The sequence below is a fragment of the Pristis pectinata genome, chromosome 7 (genome assembly GCF_009764475.1).
Source record: "Pristis pectinata isolate sPriPec2 chromosome 7, sPriPec2.1.pri, whole genome shotgun sequence".
NCBI lineage: Eukaryota > Metazoa > Chordata > Chondrichthyes > Rhinopristiformes > Pristidae > Pristis > Pristis pectinata.
The window spans coordinates 98,878,185-98,894,906 of record NC_067411.1 but is presented as its reverse complement, the minus strand read 5'-3'; the positions used below and the strand labels follow the sequence as shown (position 1 = coordinate 98,894,906).

At 38.6% G+C, this 16,722-nt stretch overlaps 1 protein-coding gene across 1 annotated transcript in view; it reads left to right on the top strand.

The window, feature by feature from the left end:
* Positions 1-16,722, top strand: part of LOC127572538 (ras GTPase-activating protein 1-like) — a 121,302-nt gene that overhangs the window by 55,073 nt on the left and 49,507 nt on the right. Inside the window, exons 8-11 of the mRNA XM_052019908.1 lie at positions 1,339-1,391; positions 3,270-3,420; positions 5,233-5,311; positions 8,193-8,313. Of these exons, the coding sequence (XP_051875868.1) occupies positions 1,339-1,391; positions 3,270-3,420; positions 5,233-5,311; positions 8,193-8,313 (404 nt within the window). The remainder of the gene's footprint in view (positions 1-1,338; positions 1,392-3,269; positions 3,421-5,232; positions 5,312-8,192; positions 8,314-16,722) is intronic.

The following is a 16,722-nucleotide window of genomic DNA, read 5'->3' as shown; positions in this document are numbered from 1 at the left end:
TAGTAGATTCAAAATTAGATATTTATCATGTAATTATACTTGCAAATCTAAATTATAAGCAAGTATTGTAGTTGCTGCGGTCTTAAAGTAATAAAGGTTACAATTCAGTCTTTGTAGCTGAATCCTTTTTTATTGGGATTAAACATGAGATTTGAATAAAACAAAGTAGAAACATCTCTTCCTATGAGAAGAAAGGAATCTTGTACTTTGAATAGGTACTCTATTTGAAGCCTATTGGGAGTGAGACTACAAAATGTTGTACAAAGGAGTCTGGTGGTCTCGGTTTATGAAACAAAACTGTTTGGCTTGCAGGTACAGCAAGTAATTAGGAATGCTAATAGAATGATGGCCTTTTATTGCAAGGGATATGGAGTGTAAAAGTAGGGAAGTTTTGATGCAGCTTTACAAGGCACAAGTGCAATAGCACCTACAGTACTGCATCATTTTGCTTTTCATATTTAAGATAAGAGTGGAGGCAAAAAAGAGAAGGCTCATTAGATATGAGGAGAGATTGAGCAGGTTGTACCTGTACTCATTGGAGTATAGAAGAATGAGAGGTGATTTTATGGAAACAACTGATTAAGAAGATTCTCAGTGAATGCTGAGAGTACATTGGCTTTGTGGGTTTGGGGGTGTAACTAGAATTAGGGGCCATAGTTTCAGAATAAAGGGTCACCCATCTAAGACAGATCAGGAATTTCTTCTGAGGGGTGCAAGTCTTTGGAATTGTTCAACACAGGGCTGCTGAGGCAGGGGTGTGTGTGTGTGTGTGTTGGGGGGTGGGGGGGGTGTGGTGTTGGGGTGGAGAATTGAGGAGTACAAGAATAGAGCAAGAAAGTAGTGAGGCTAAGATTGGATCAGCCATTATCTTATTGAATGGCAGAGCAGGCTTGGAACTAATTGGCTTACTCCTGCTCCTGTTTTGGGCTGGAGTAACCCATGTCTTGTTGAGGGATGTGGGTGATGTCCTAAACACTTCTCATCTGTATCTCTGAGCAATGTAATGCTGAACCTGAGACGAGAGATTCTGCAGATGCTGGAATCTGGAGCAACACACAGTGCTGAAGGAACTCAGTCGATTATTTATTTCCCTCCATAGATGTTGCCTGACCTGCTGAGTTCCTTCAGCACTTTGTGTGTACTGCTATATCTTCATCTTTCCAACATACTTGGGGGGGAAAGTATGTGAGGTGAATATCACACAGAAGTCATTTGTTTTGCAACAAATTCTTCCACATTTTAGAGACGTTAACTCTGCAAGATAACTCTTTGGAATGCTACTTGTGTAGGCAATTCTATTAAAATAAACGATTTTTAAATGTTGTAATTGCTTTCCAGTTGGTTTCGTGGGAAGATATCAAAGCAAGAGGCATATCATCTACTAATGACAGGTACTGATCTATTACAGATAATATAACTTAACTATATAGAAATGACATTTGGTTTCTGAAGCATTTTGGTCATTTGTTTCCTTTGCTCTATCAAAATGCTTCATTTATCTTTACAACTGACTGAGACTGGTTTTGCTTGAAGAGTAATTTGCATTTTATGGGCAATACTGTAATTTGTAAAAAAAAATTAATGCTTTAATACATTCATCTTTATTTTGCTTAATGTAAATTTTCTTGTGTACATGTATATTCCAATTAAAAACTATTGTGCAAAAGATCTGCACTTGGCTTTTGACAGAAATTCCTAATATTCTCTTGTAATGTCACCAAGTGCTGCATTATTTATTTTACAAAGAACTAATTTCTGTAACTGTAATTTCTTGTGACTTGCATCATTTTTAAGCAAAAAAATTAGTATATACCATGATTAAAATTTCAATTTTATTAAAGTTAACACAGTTCATTCATGACGGTATTTTTTTAAAATTGAGTTTTCAATTTCTCTCAAAAACAAAATCTCAGCTTAGACTTGCTTTTCTTTTTGTACACAACTCAATTTGTTAATTCTATTGCATCCAAACTGCAATCAAGTTCCTATGTTTTAAGAATTGTTAGTCATCTGGGTAAATTTGCTGAATCTTTCGGTTTTTAGCAAGATCCAATCTCAGCAAAGAAAAGCTAAAGGATATATTTTAAAATTGTTATCCAGGTGGTGGTATTGTGGCTATTATTTTACTTGTACTCTGTTAGGGATTCTATAAACCTTATTAAATTGAGAGTAATTTTCAAAACCAATTGAATTTTGAAGCAAGCTTCATGAGAGAGAATATGTGATAATTCTGAGATGAGACTCCTAATATTGTAACTATTTTTCCTCATTCAAAATTGATCTTCTTTCTAAAATATTAAACTAGTTGCCCTTTGAAAGCAACCAAATTTTCTTTGACAGAAATGAAGAAAACATGGCTGAAGGAAACTGGCTAAGCTAGTCCCTCCTCACTTGACATTCATGGGAAGACTAAATAGGTGTGGGGGGGAGAGAGTGCTAGATAGAAGATTAAAATTGAGTTGAGAGTGAGGGATGGAAAAGGGATATCCAAATGGGGAAAACTGCTCATGAATGAAATACAAAGGGATCTAGGTGGTATTGTGCATGAATCAAAAAATTAGCAGGCATTTAAGCAATTAAGAAGGAAAATAGCACTTTGGCCATTATTACAAGGGGGCTGAAGTTAGAAAAGGGGAAGTTTTTTGTTACAATTGAGGCCACACCTGGAATACTGTGCATGGTTTTGGTCCCCTTGGATAAACCGGACAAAATTATCTTGGAAATAAATTTGGAAAAGAGGAGATAATTGTAAGGTAAGGGGCTGGTCATTTAAAACCAAGGTGTGTAGAAATTTCTTCTTGCTCAGAGGGTAGTGAATCTCCGGAATTCTTTACCCTGGAGATGCTAGCTCATTAGAAATATTTAAAGTGGAGGTGGATACATTTTTTGAAAAATTGGGGGATTGAGTGCTAAGGGGATCTGGCACAGGTAGATTAGCTGTGGTTGGGCAGGTTAGAGTATCCAGTTCTACTCCTACTCTTGTGTGTTCATGTAAGGTAGAGTGAATGATATAAAGGGTGATCACACATCTCTGGAAGATAAATGAAACAAATGATGGGTGATGGCAATGGAATGTGATGTATGGAAAGCAAGGCGATAACTTAATTGAAGTCTGTGAATGCAAAAGGGCAAAAAGGGTGCCTGCTACATATTGTATACCTTTAAATGTAAATTTGTTTTTCTTACCAAAAGTCCCATTCAGAATTTAATTGTCATTTTGCTTTAAAAGTGTAATAGCATAATTAATTTTGATTTTTGTTTTGTTTTAGTGGGTCAAATATGTAGCTTTCTTGTAAGACCATCAGATAATACGCCGGGCGATTACTCTCTTTATTTTCGGACAAATGAAAACATTCAGCGATTTAAAATATCTCCAACATCAAACAATCAGTTTATGATGGGTGGCCGGTATTACAACAGGTAACCAATTTGTGTTTTATTTTACAAATTAGGTTCAGATAGAACTGAAAATTATAGCTCGTATGAGAGCCATCTGTTTTCAAAGTTAGCTGCAAATGCCAATGTTCTTCAGCTCACTATCATATTGCAATTTGCTCTTAAGACAGATGTGATTACTGAGAGTCTTGCTGATTTCCAAATACTCTCACACGTCGCAGCTAAAATACATCACCTGCCCAGCCATTTTTTTTTTAAATAGGCGCTCACCAAGATACTGATTTCTATACTTTGTTCAAGCTACACTTTGTAAATCTTCAAAAGCTCTTTGGTTATAAACAACTTGAAATCCCCCCCAAGTACAGTCGTAACACTATTAGAGTGCCAGCGACCCAGGTTCAATGCCGGCCACTGTCTGTAAGGAGTCTGTATGTTCTCCCTGTGTCTGTGTGGGTTTCCTCCGGGTGCTCTGGTTTCCTCCCATGTTCCAAAGACATACGGGTTAGGTAGTTGTGGGCATGCTATGTTGGCGCTGGAAGCGTGGCAACACTTGCGGGCTGCTCCCAGAACACGCTATCCAAAAGATGTATTTTGCTGTGTGTTTCGATATACATGTGACTAAAAGATATTTTATCTTAACTTTTGCTGACAATATTTGCCACCTGTTCAGATTACCTTTTCTAGCTGATCACCTGATTAACTTAATTGGCAAGTAGATAGTTTAATGTGGACTAATACGGTGAAAGAACAAAGTTAAAAGCATTAAAACAAGTACCTGCACACCAGAGGAACTAAAGGCAATTTGAAAAGGTTTCCCTTAAAATTGTCTAGAGCATTTTTTTTTAGCAGTCTTGGCTTGAGGTATTGAACATCAAATTAGCATAAAGGATTGCAGGGAAACCCTTTCCTTCATTATGGATGTAATCTACATTGAAAATATCCTGATAGTTTCTGTTGGTTTGGCTAATTGTACTAGACCATGAGTACAAAACCTAGCATTAGGCTCACTGAAATATATTAAAAGAATTCCTAGCCTTCCACATCTATTGTCTCCCAGGTCAAAATTATTACTGAAATAGTTTAATTGTCCTGTATCTTAGAATTCTATGCAAATAATGACAGATATTTTAAAAAAAAAATTGTGAATAAATTATGCTTTTATTGTTCCTTTGGTAACCTGGGCAGTTCGGTGATGGAGAAAATGCTTTCATTCAAAAATGAAAATTGTGAAATCTGTATTTCTGATCGCACAGTCTGAGATGGCAAAATCCAATATGTACGGTATATTGCATCAACAATTTGTCAAGTGGTTGCATTATTATTTAGTATTTATTATTGTGTTAATATGTTATTAGTTATCCAATTATCCCTTAACCCTAGATTCCCTTAAAAATCCAAAAATCTTTCTTGCATATGTTTAGCGGCTGAGCTGCCTCAGCCTCTTACTGAGGCCCAGCACCCCATGAGTGAGAACCTGAATATTATCATTATATTCCTGTTCTGTTTCCTGACCTATCCATTGCCTTGTATTACTATCACTTAGCTATTAAACTCTGCATTTTTCTGTGTTGTTATTGAACTGGTACTACCAAGCCAAAGGTCCTCTAGTTGCAGTGTTTTCTGTGTTTATTGGTTCAAGTACCTTTCTAAAGAGAAATTATATGGATTGAAATTCATTTCTTTGAGGTGTTATTTGTGAATTTTTGACATGCGACCGGGAATTTGAAAATGTTTATGTTCAATTTATTGGCAAGGTGACAATTGTAACCAAAAGTACTATTAGTATTGTCAAATAATTTTGAATATTAATTTAAAAATGTGATTGCTTTATTCTAGCATAGAGGAGATCATTGAGCACTATAGGAAGGAACAGATTGTTGAAGGTTATTATCTTGAAGATCCTGTCCCCCTGCTGGTGAGTTAAAATTTGTACAAAGTCAGCAAATATTCTTGAAATAAGCTATGTGATTTTAATAGTACTTTTTAGTCTTATTTATCTTATCTTTTGTTTATTTCGGACCTTATTTATCTAGTGGAATAGCTTAATGTTGATGTGATGGGCACTCTTAAAGATAAAATAGTTTGTTTGTAACAGCTTGGAAGAAAAACTTGTTTGTTACAATTCATGCATTCATAATAGAAAGATAGCAAATAGGAGCATGAGTAGGCCATTTGGACTTTTGAACCTCCTCTGCCATTCACCACAATCATGCCTGATCCCTATCTCAGTATCAAGTTCCTGCTCTCTTCCCATACACTTTAATCTATTTTGTATTTAGAAGTCTCTCTCTCCCTCGTGCTTAAATATGTTCAGTACCTTGGCTTCGACTGCCTTTTCTGATTGAGACTTCCATAGGTTCATCACCCTCCCAAATGAAGAAATTACTGTTCATCTCCATCCTCTATAACTTATCCCTGGTTCTAGATTACCAGCCAGTGGAAACATTCATCCTCCATCCAGTCTGTTTAGCCCCGTCAGAATTATGTATGTTTGGTGACATCCTCACTCATTCTTCTAAACCCTTTTGAATACAAATCCACTCAACATTATCCCTTCTCGTATGACAATCCAACTATCCCAGAAATCAGTCTGGTGAACCTTTGCTTCACACCTGCTATGCCAGATATATCATCTGTTACGTAAGGAGACTAAAACTGTGCACACTGTTGTGATCTCCTGTTATGATCTCACCATGGCTCTGTAATTGTAGCAAGACGTCCTTGCTCCTGTACCCAAAACTGCTTGCAGTATATCTTTTGCCGTAACTACTTGCTGCAACAGCATGTTTGCTCTCGGTGATTGATGTACAAGGACACCCAAGTCTTTTTGTATATCAACATTCCCTAATCTATCTCCATTTAAATAATACTCTGCTTTCTGTTCTTCCATGTGAGGTAAATAACTACATTTATCCATTGTATACTGCATTTGCCATGTATTTGTCTACTCACTCAACTTGCCTAAATCATCTTGAAGCTTCTTTATACCCTTCTTACTACTCTTGATCTGGCCCAGTAGGGTATTATTACTATATGGTCCCCTCATCTAAATTGTTTAGGTATATTTTGAATTGCTAGAACCCAAGCACTGATCACTGTCCACTCCACTAGTCGCCATCTGCCACTCTGACAAAGACCTATTTATTCTTATTGTATTTCTTGTCTGTCAATTAATTTTCATCCACGCCAGGATATTATATCCAATCCCATGTACTTTAATTTTCACATTGTCAAAGGCTGTCTGAAAATCCCAAAACACCACGTCCACTATTTCTTTTTCTACGTTGCCAGTTACATTCTCAAAAAAAAAATCCCATTTAGATTTGTCAACTACTTTTATTGTAGGTGGCACTGTGGGGGCAACTAATAGAGCTGCTGCTGTAGCGATTTCCAAGATTCAATCCTGCCCTCTGATGCTGTGCGTGGGAAGTTTGCACATTATTCCTGTGACCTCATGGATTTCCTCCAGGGGCTCCATTTTCCTCGCACATCCCAAAGATGTGTGGATTGGTAGGTTACTTAGACTGTATAAATTGCCCCTCGTGTAGGTGAGTGGTAAAATCTGGGGAGAATTGGTGGGAAAGGGTTGGATTAAAAATGGGGTTAGTGTAATTTGGTTCCTGATGGTCAGACTGGAATTAGGGAACCAAAGGGCCTGTTTCCATGCTGTACGGCTAAATCCATGTTGACTTTGTTTAATCCTATTGATAAATTCTAAATGCCAAGTTATCATATCCTTTATAATACTCTAGCATTTTCCCTCCTACTGATATTAGACTAACTGGTCCATTTTCTTTCTCCTTCCTCTTTTAAACAGTGGGTTGTACCCTCAAATCTGCACAAACTGTTCCATAATCAATAGAATTTTGGAACGTGACATCCAATGCATCTACTATTTCTATACTAGCTCTTTTAGTACTCTGGGATTTAGATTATCAGCTTTCAGTTCCAGTAATTTCTGCAGCATTTTTTTTAACTAATACAGATTTCCTTTAATTTCTCTTTTTCATTAGATTTAGCATTTCTAGAATGTTATCTGTACCTACATCTGTGAAGACAGAACCAATGTATGTATATAATTGCCCAGCCATTCCTTTGTTCTCTAATATAAAATCTCCAATTTTAGACTGTTAGAATACTATCAATGTACTCTCTTCCAAATTTAGATTCCTGTGCTCCCAGTTAAGCATGAAGTGAACTAAAGCAAACAATAAACCACTCTTAACCATTTGTACACTGGAAAAATATATTACCTCCAATGCATGATCTCTGAAATTTTGTTTTGGGGGAGAAAATAACATTTCAGATGATACTCATGCCAAATAAAACAGCAAACCCAATTTTTATTAATAATAATTAAACAAAAACAATTATTCTCCTCTTTAGTAGTTGTAAGTTCTGAACTATACATTTTGAGTTTGCCAGCTTAATTTCAATCAAAATTAAATTGAGAAGAGAAATTGGAGGTGTCCTGATTCAGTTTTTATATTGAGGAGTAAAGCAGAGTTGACAGAATTTGAATTCAAGCTACCTTTACTGTTAAATGCAAGAACTGTTTGGTGAATATATTGATTGTGTATATATAATTGTGATCTAATGTTAATAGTATCTTTGGAATAGATAACATTGAATTTGAGGTCCTATAATAACTGTTACATAGACCTGTGTATTGAATATTCAGATGTTCAGTCTGGTATTTCATAATTTTGTTTTCATCTTTTGTTGTTCCCGTATTTTAAACTGAAAAAAATGGAAATGGAATGATACAGCTAATGAAAGGTTTTAATTTATTTTAGAATCAAGAGCAAGTTCTCGATGATTCTGTTGATGGTAGAGAAATATACAATACAATCCGGCGCAAGCCAAAGGATGCACTTTATAAGAATATAGTGAAGGATGGCTACCTCTGGAAAAAGAGTAAGGAAACAATTTCAAGAGTTTGTCAACATTAACTTAATTTGGCTTTATGCATTCTGCTACAGAAGTCCTTTGACCAGCTAGTGCTGAAAGAAATAGTTTTTGTTGTCATTGAATTCATAAATACTAAACTGGAGCCATTGTTTGGTGATTTTAGCCCCTTATTTTGTGATTTTAGCCCCTTATTTTACTTTAAAGAAAACTTAACTTGAAATTTATACTGAACACACACGAAAAGGATAAAACTGATAGGAGAAGTGCATTCTTCAATCTAGACACTGTTAAGCTTGTCTCCCTGTGACCGCCTGAGTTTGCTCTGGGTGCTCTGATTTCTTCCCTTATCCCAAAGATATGTCGGTTAGTAGGTTAACTGGCCACTGTAAAGTGCCCCTACTACAGAGGTGAATGGGAGAATCTTGGGAGTTCATGGGAATGGAAGTAATTTGGGATTAGTGTAAATGCGTGATGGTCAGTGCAGACTCAGGACGGAGGGCCAGTTTCTGTGCTGTATCACTCTGATTCCATGATGCTCCTTAAAGTTGGAATAGGAAAAGGTGTTTCTCGGGGGTACAATGGCAATTTTGTTTTGACTCCCCAAAATAATCTAGCACAGCCTTCAGAAAACGTAGTAACCCATAAATTTTCATAATTTCCAGTAACCTGTCGTAAGCATCCTATGACAGCAATATTCTTCTGTCTCAAATTTGTCCAGCTTCCTTTAAAAAGAATCTGTTTAACATGTGCTTTAATAATTGGTTTGAGGAAATTGACCCTTTTTTAAAAAGAAAATCAAAAATAAATACTGATCTCTCATTTCTCCCTTTTGATCACATTTTTAATCCAAATCGCCAGAATGCAAAAGCAAAATATTGCAGATGCAGGAAATCTTAAAAACAAAAAATGCTAGAAAAAAAACAGAGCAAGTCACGCAGCATCAGTAGAGAGACAAATCGACTTAATTTCTCAGGGCATCAGAATGATGATAAATCATCGACCTGAAACATTAAGTACGTTTTTCTCTCCACCAATTCTGCCTGACATAGTGTGTACTTCCAACATTTTCTGTTTTTATCTGATGGATTGACTCAATTTATCATCTAAGGAAGTGGTTCCAATTCTTAGAATGTTTTCTGACAACTCTTTCAGTATTTGTGAAAAAACTTTTAGTCCAAGATTTGTGCTGCCTTGTTAGAATCTGAGCCATTCTATAAATCTGTTAATATTTAATGTGTTAAGGTCTCTTTTAGCCATTCCTCCAATGTGGGGGTGGGGTTGGAAATGAGTAAGTAACCTAATTTCTTGCATCTCTTTGTGATTAACAAAACAAGTCAAATCCTTTATCAATGATGTCCTCCTAATGAATATATACTTGCTTTACTGTTGTTTTTAATGTTCCTCCCAAAACTATATATTACTTCATCAAAAAGCAAAATAAAAACCTGCAGATTGTGGAAATCTGAAACAACAGAAAATACTAGAAATGCTCAAAATTGGGCAACTTCTGTGGAGAAGTAAATTAGTTTATTATTGTCACATGTACTGAGGTACAGTGAAAAACTTCTTGCATACTGTCCATACAGATCAATTCATTACAACAGTGCATTGAGGTAGTACAAAGTAAAATAGTAAGAGTGTAGAATAAAGTGTTACAGTTACAGAGAGTGCAGTGCAGTAGACAATAAGGTGCAAGGCCATAAGGTAGATTGTGAGATCAAGATCCCATCATATCATATTGACCTGTTTCTTTTTTTAATTTTTATTTACAGCGTGGTAACAGGCCCTTCCAGCCCAACTAGTCCGCGCCGCCCATTTTAAACCCAAATTAACCTACCCGTACGTCTTTGCAATGTGGGAGGAAACCGGAGCACCCGGAGGAAACCCACGCAGACACGGGAGAACGTACAAGCTCCCTACAGACGGCGACGGGAATTGAACCCCGATTGCTGGCACTGTAATAGCGTTGCGCTAACTGCTACGCTACGGTGTTTCAGGTCAATGACAGCCCACCTTTGTCTACAGCTCGAGATGTTATATAGCTTTCATGTTTCCTCCTTCCATTTGTATTGTCCACTTCTAAATTTTAAGAGCTTGCAGGTTTAGTTAACTTTTATGGCTTTACCTGCATTGTGAATGTACCTTCTTTAATGACCCATCTGCCTGCACATCAACATTCCTGTTTCTGTTTATTAAAACTTCAGTATTTGAAATTTTGTTTTATTTCTTCAACCTTACTTCACCGACACATGTGAATCAAGATTTTTTTTATACTGAAATCTATGATTTATTTAATAAGTTATATCTAAATAAATTTAAATGTGTGTAACTTGCACAATTTTGTTACCCTGTCTGCCCCTCCATGTAATTTGCATATCATTTATGTTTCCTTTTGCAATCATTCAGAATTTTTGCAAATAGATTTTAATGTTGTTCCCCATTGTAAATTGTCCAAATTTGATTCAAAGGTATTTGATGTGGTGTGTTGTAATGGATTAGTAGGCCATACAGATTCGAAGGATGTGGCTGAAGGGGTAGCTAGCTGGCTGAAAGACAAAGCAGGGAGTAGGGGGTAAAAAAGCCGCTGTTCGGACAGGCAGAAAGTAGCTTTCTCGAGAGTTAATGCTGGGAGCACGATTTCTATTAACAAATTAGATTTTGAAACCAAACATACAGTTTCTAATTTTGCAGATAACATCAAGCTAGGGGTGGGCAGACAGTGAGTATTGAGTAGGACCATAACATTTGCAAGAGCATAACAATTAGAAGCAGGAGTAGGCCATTTAACTCTGAGCCTGCACCATCATTTGACATTGTGAACGATTGCATTCCTCAAGTATGCTTTTTGTCATATTTTGTGATTTTTTTTTTTCCCCCTTTTTTTATTTAAAGGCATCTGTGCATCTCGGTCTTGACTACTCAGTCACTGAGTATCTTTGTGGCCCTCTGATGGGGAATTCCAAAGATTCATGATTCTCTGCACTACATAAGGAAATCTTTCAGTTGCGAAAAGCTGACTCCTTGCCCTGAGGCTGTGCTTCTTAGTTCTGGATTCTTCATCAAGAGGAAATACTCTCAGGATCTACTCTTGCAATCCTCCTTAGAATCTTTTGTCTCAATGAAATCCCATTTCATTCTTCTGAACTCCAGTGGGTATAGCCCAAACTTCCTCAATCATACTTCATTAGGCAATTACAGAAATCAATTCATTGAATCTATGCTACATTTACTCCAAAGTCAATGTGTATGTATATCCTCGGGTACAGGGAACAAAACTGCAGACAATATTCTTACCAAAGCAGTGTACAAGGCTTCCTTGCGTTTCAATCTGCTTGCAGTAAATGCCATTATATAATTTGTCGTCCTGTTTGCTTATCTGCCTGTTTATTTCTGTATTCCTTGAATAAAACAGCATAACAAAGATGAGCAGGAGAAGACCATTGGGTCCCTCAAGCCTGCTCTGCTTTTCAGTAAGAGTACAGCCAACTTTGGATTCCATTCCATTTTACAGTTTGTTCCCAGTTACCCTCGAGGCTCCTATAGATGGAAAAATCCATATTGCCCTTGTGTGTATTCAGTGACTTGCCTTCCATGGCTCTGAGGTAGAAACTTCCAAACATTCATGATCCACTGAAAGGAGAAATTCTTCATCTCCTCTCATTAAATGGAAGATGTGGTGTTGTGAAAACTATGCCCCTCATTCTAGATTCCTCTACAAGGAGAAACCGCTTCCCAAGCTCTGTCTCAGTGTTTCAGTAAGATCACCTTTCTTCTAAATTCTAATGTACAAGTGCAGCCTGCTCAACATTTCCTCATAAGACAATTCCTACATCCCACTAAACAAGCAGTGAGCCCTCTCAACTGCCTTCAACGTAGGTACACCTCTCCTAAAGTATGGAGAAAACAATGTACACAGTACTTCAGGTATGGTCTCACAGGTGTCTTTTACAGTTGTAGCAAGATGTGCCTACTTGTATACTGTAATAAAGGCCAATATCTCATTTGACTACTCTCTGTACTTGCATGCTGATGTTGTGTCATGTGCCTGTAATGCCCATATCCCTCTGTGAAGCAGCATTCTGTAGTCTTTTTCCATGCAAACAATATTCTTTCTTTTCTTCCTACTAAAGTGGATAGCCTCATATTTCCCTACATTTATACTCTAGCTGCTAGCTTCATGTGCACTCACTCGACCTGTCTATATCTCTTTGCAGACTTTTTGTCATTCTTACAACTTGCTTTCCTATCAATCTGTGTGTCATCAGCACATTTGTCTATGATACATTGAAATCTGTTATTAATGTAGGTTGTGAACAGTTGCAGTCTCAGCATTGATCCCAGTGGCCTGCCACTTAGTGTGCCAACCTGAAAATGACCCATTCCTCCTGATTTGTTTTCTGTTAGTTTACTAGTCCTCTATCCATGCTCAAATATTGCTTCCAATACCATGAGCTTCTTACCCTGCACAGTAATCATTATATATCTTGCACCTCACTGAATGCCTTTCAGAAATTCTTGTGACTTAGTACATTTTCAAAAATTTCTAATAAATTTGTCAAACCAGTACCTACAGATTTCCTCTGTAAAAATGTTTATTATTTTTCAACACTTAAAGCATATTTCTTGCCAAAAAGAGTGTAGGCCCCGACTCCTTAATCTCTCTCCTCGTTTAACACCCCCAGTCTTTCATCCTTCCAATTAGAAGAAGCAGATGTGGTCTTTCACTGCATTCCCAAGTATTTGCTCCCTTCATTGGAAGATCAGCCCTGTGACCTGTGCAGTATTCTAAATTGGTCTAATCATTGACCTCTATAATTGGAAAAAGACATCTCTACTCTTGTATCCAAATCCTCTTTCAGTAGACAACATTTAAAACGCTCCACTTCCTTTTCTTTCTACCACTGGATAAGCTGATATTTTTCAACTGCGTGATTGCTGGCCATTCATTTAGCCTGTTGTAGTTGTATAAGTCATTAATGAGGCCACACTTGAAGTATTGTGTACAGTTTTGTCACCCTGTTATAGGAAAGATGTTAAACTGGAAAGAGTGCAGAAAAGATTTACGAGGATGTTGCCAGAACTAGAGGGCCAGAGTTATAGGCAGAGGTTGGCCAGGCTAGGTCTTTATCCTTTGGAATGTCGGAGAATGAGGGGTGACCTTAGAAGTGTTTAAGATTGAGAGGCATAGATAAGGTGGATAGTAAGTCTTTTCCCCTGGGTAGGGGAGCCCAAAACTAGGGGGCATAGGTTTAGGATGAGAGGGGAAAGATTTAAAAGGGACCTGAGGAGCAACTTTTTCACGCAGAGGGTGGTGAGTATATGGAATAAGCTGCCAGAGGAAGTGGTTGAGTCAGGTGCAATAATATTATAGCATATCCAGCGGGCAGTGTTGGAGTGGGCAGCTGACTGAGAGGGAGCAGAGTGGTTTGGGCTTTGGCTCAACGGGCTTCGGCGAGACCGGGTAAGAGGTGAGATTTATAGAGAGGGGGTAAGTTATTAGTTTATTTATCTCAGTAGTATAGTATTGGACAGTGCTATAACAGTATGCATCTGGGGTTGGCCTTGTGTTTGGAGTGCCAGATGTGGGGACCCTGGGAGACTACCAGCCTCCCCGATAACTACACCTGCACAAAGTGCACCGAGATGCGGCTCCTCAAGGAACATGTTGAGAGTTTGGAGCAGCAGTTCGATGACCTTCAGCTGATTAAGGGAGAGTGAGTAGGAAATAGACAGGAGTTGTAAAGAGTTTGTAGAGGGTACCTCAAATCGGTATCTCATTTTAGATTCCGTTGGAGAGGATGACCTGACAGAGGAGGACCATGGCAACTGGGACCTTGGCACCGTGCCTGGTACTGTGGTCCAGCATGGAAAGAGTAATGCAGTGGTTATTGGGGATTCTCTAGTGAGGGGAACGGATAACAGATTCTGCGAAACCAACAATGAATCTCGGATGGTGTGTTGCCTCCCTGGTTCCAGGGTACGGGATGTCACAGACCGGGTCCAGAATATTCTGAGGGCAGAGGATGATCAGCCAGAAGTCTTGGTACATGTAGGTACCAATGACGTAGGTAGAAAAAGAGAAGAGGTCCTGAAGGAGGAATACAAGGGGTTAGGAAGAAAGTTGAGAAGTAGGACCTGTAGGGTGGTAATTTCAGGATTACTACCTGTGCCATGTGCTAATGGTAGTAAGAATAGAAAGATCTGGCAGATGAATGCATGGCTGAGTGACTGGTGCAGGGGGCAGGGCTTCAGATTTCTGACCTTTTTTTGGGGGAGGCATGACCTATTCACTAAGGATGGGTTACACTTAAACTCCAAAGGGTCCAATATCCTGGTGGGAATGTTTAATTTAGCTGTTGGGGAGGGTTTAAACTAATCTGGCAGGGGGTTGGAAACCAGGATGTTAGGATACAAGATGTTAGGGTAAGGGAGGAGGTTTATAGAAACAAGTCCAAGACAGTGTGCAGTGAGGATGGCAAGAAGGACAGGCAGGTGAAAAGTCAGGATAATTTGCAGAACAATAGAAGTACCACAAACCAGGATGTTAGGATAGAGGATGAGGTACAGGAAGTCCCCGGGTTACGAACTAGTTCCGTTTTTGAGACTGTTCGTAACCAGTTTTTTTTTGTATGTAATTCAGAACAGTGTCCACTCATGCGCACTTGGGCCGGGGATCGCGGCTGCACATTGCCCCAGCCGCACATACGCACTTGGCCTGGGGTTGGGCCAAAGAAGGTGTACCGCCGCTGTGGTAGGATCGGGGGCTGGGCCTGCTTACGAACTGACCACAAAGGTCGGTTTGTAAGTACGGGCGTTCGTAAGTCAGGGACTTCCTGTATATAGAAACAAGTCCATGATAGTGTGTAGTGAGGATGGTAAGAAGGTCAAGCAGGTGAAAAGTCAGGATAATTTGCTGAACAATAGAAGTACAACAAAATCAATAGCAGATACTGGACTAAATGTACTATATTTAAATGCACGTAGCATTAGGAATAGAGTAGATGACCTAGTGGCACAACGACAGATTAATAAATACAACATTGTGGCAATCACCAAGTCATGGCTTTATGACTGATATGATTGGGAACTAACTGTCCAGGGGTATACAGTGTATAGGAAGGATAGGCGGGTAGGCAGAGGGGGTGGTGTGGCCATGATGGTTAGTAATGATATAAAATCAATAGAAAGGAAGGACATTGGGTCAGGAAAAGTGGAATCCTTATGGGTGGAGCTAAGAAATAGCAAGGGTAAAAGGACAATAGTAGCAGTTATATATAGGCCCCCTAATAGCAGTCAGGAAGTGGACTATAAGTTGCAGTTAGAAATAGAAAAAGCGTGTCAGAATGACAACGTGAAGATAATTATGGGGGATCTTAACAGGAAGGTGGACCGGGAAATCCAGCAAGGCAGTAGATCTCAGGAGAGTGAGTTTGTGGAATGTCTGTGGGACTGCTTTTTGGAGCAACTTGTTGATGAGCCCACCAGGGGATCTGCTGTTTTGGATTGGGTGCTGTGTAATGAACCAGAGGTGATTAGGGGACTAAAGGCAAAGGAACCATTGGGAACTAGTGATCACAATATGATTGAGTTCAGTTTCAAATTTGAGAAGGAGAAGCAGATAACTGGTGTATCAATTTTTCAGTGGAACAAAGGAAATTACAGTGGCATGAGAGGGGAGCTGGCCCAAATTGATTGGAAGAGTAGGCTAGCTGGAGGGACGGCGGACCAGAAATGGAAGGAATTTCTACGAGAAATAAGGAAAATGCAGGATAGATATATTCCAAGAAAAAAGGTTTTGAATGGAAAAAAGGCACAAATGTGGATAATGAGAGAGGTGAAAGCTGAAATAAAAGCAAAAGGGAAGGCATACAAGGAAGCAAAAATTAGTGGGAAAACAGAAGACTGGGAAACTTTTTAAAAACCTGCAGAAAGAAACTAAGAAGGTCATTAAGAAAGAAAAGATGAATTATGAAAGGAAGTTGGCAGATAACCTTAGAAAGGATACTAAGAGTTTTTTTAAATATAAGGAGTGAAAAAGAGACACTGGTTGATATAGGACCAATTGATAACGGCGCGGGAGAGATTATAATGGATGATAAAAAGATGGCAGAGGAACTAAATGACTATTTTGCATCGGTCTTCACTGTGGAGGACATCAGCAATATACTGGATAGTCAGGGGTCTCAAGGAATGAAACTGAGTTCAGTTAAGATTACTAGAAAGAAGGTGCTAGGAAAGCTAAATGGACTAAAGACTGATAAGTCTCCCAGACCGGATGAGGTGCATCCCCGGGTTCTGAAAGAGGTGGCTTTAGAGATGGTGGAGGCATTGGTGATAATTTTCCAGGAATCGATAGATTCCGGCATGGTTCCAGAGGACTGGAGGGTCGCAAGTGTAGTTCCGCTGTATAAGAAA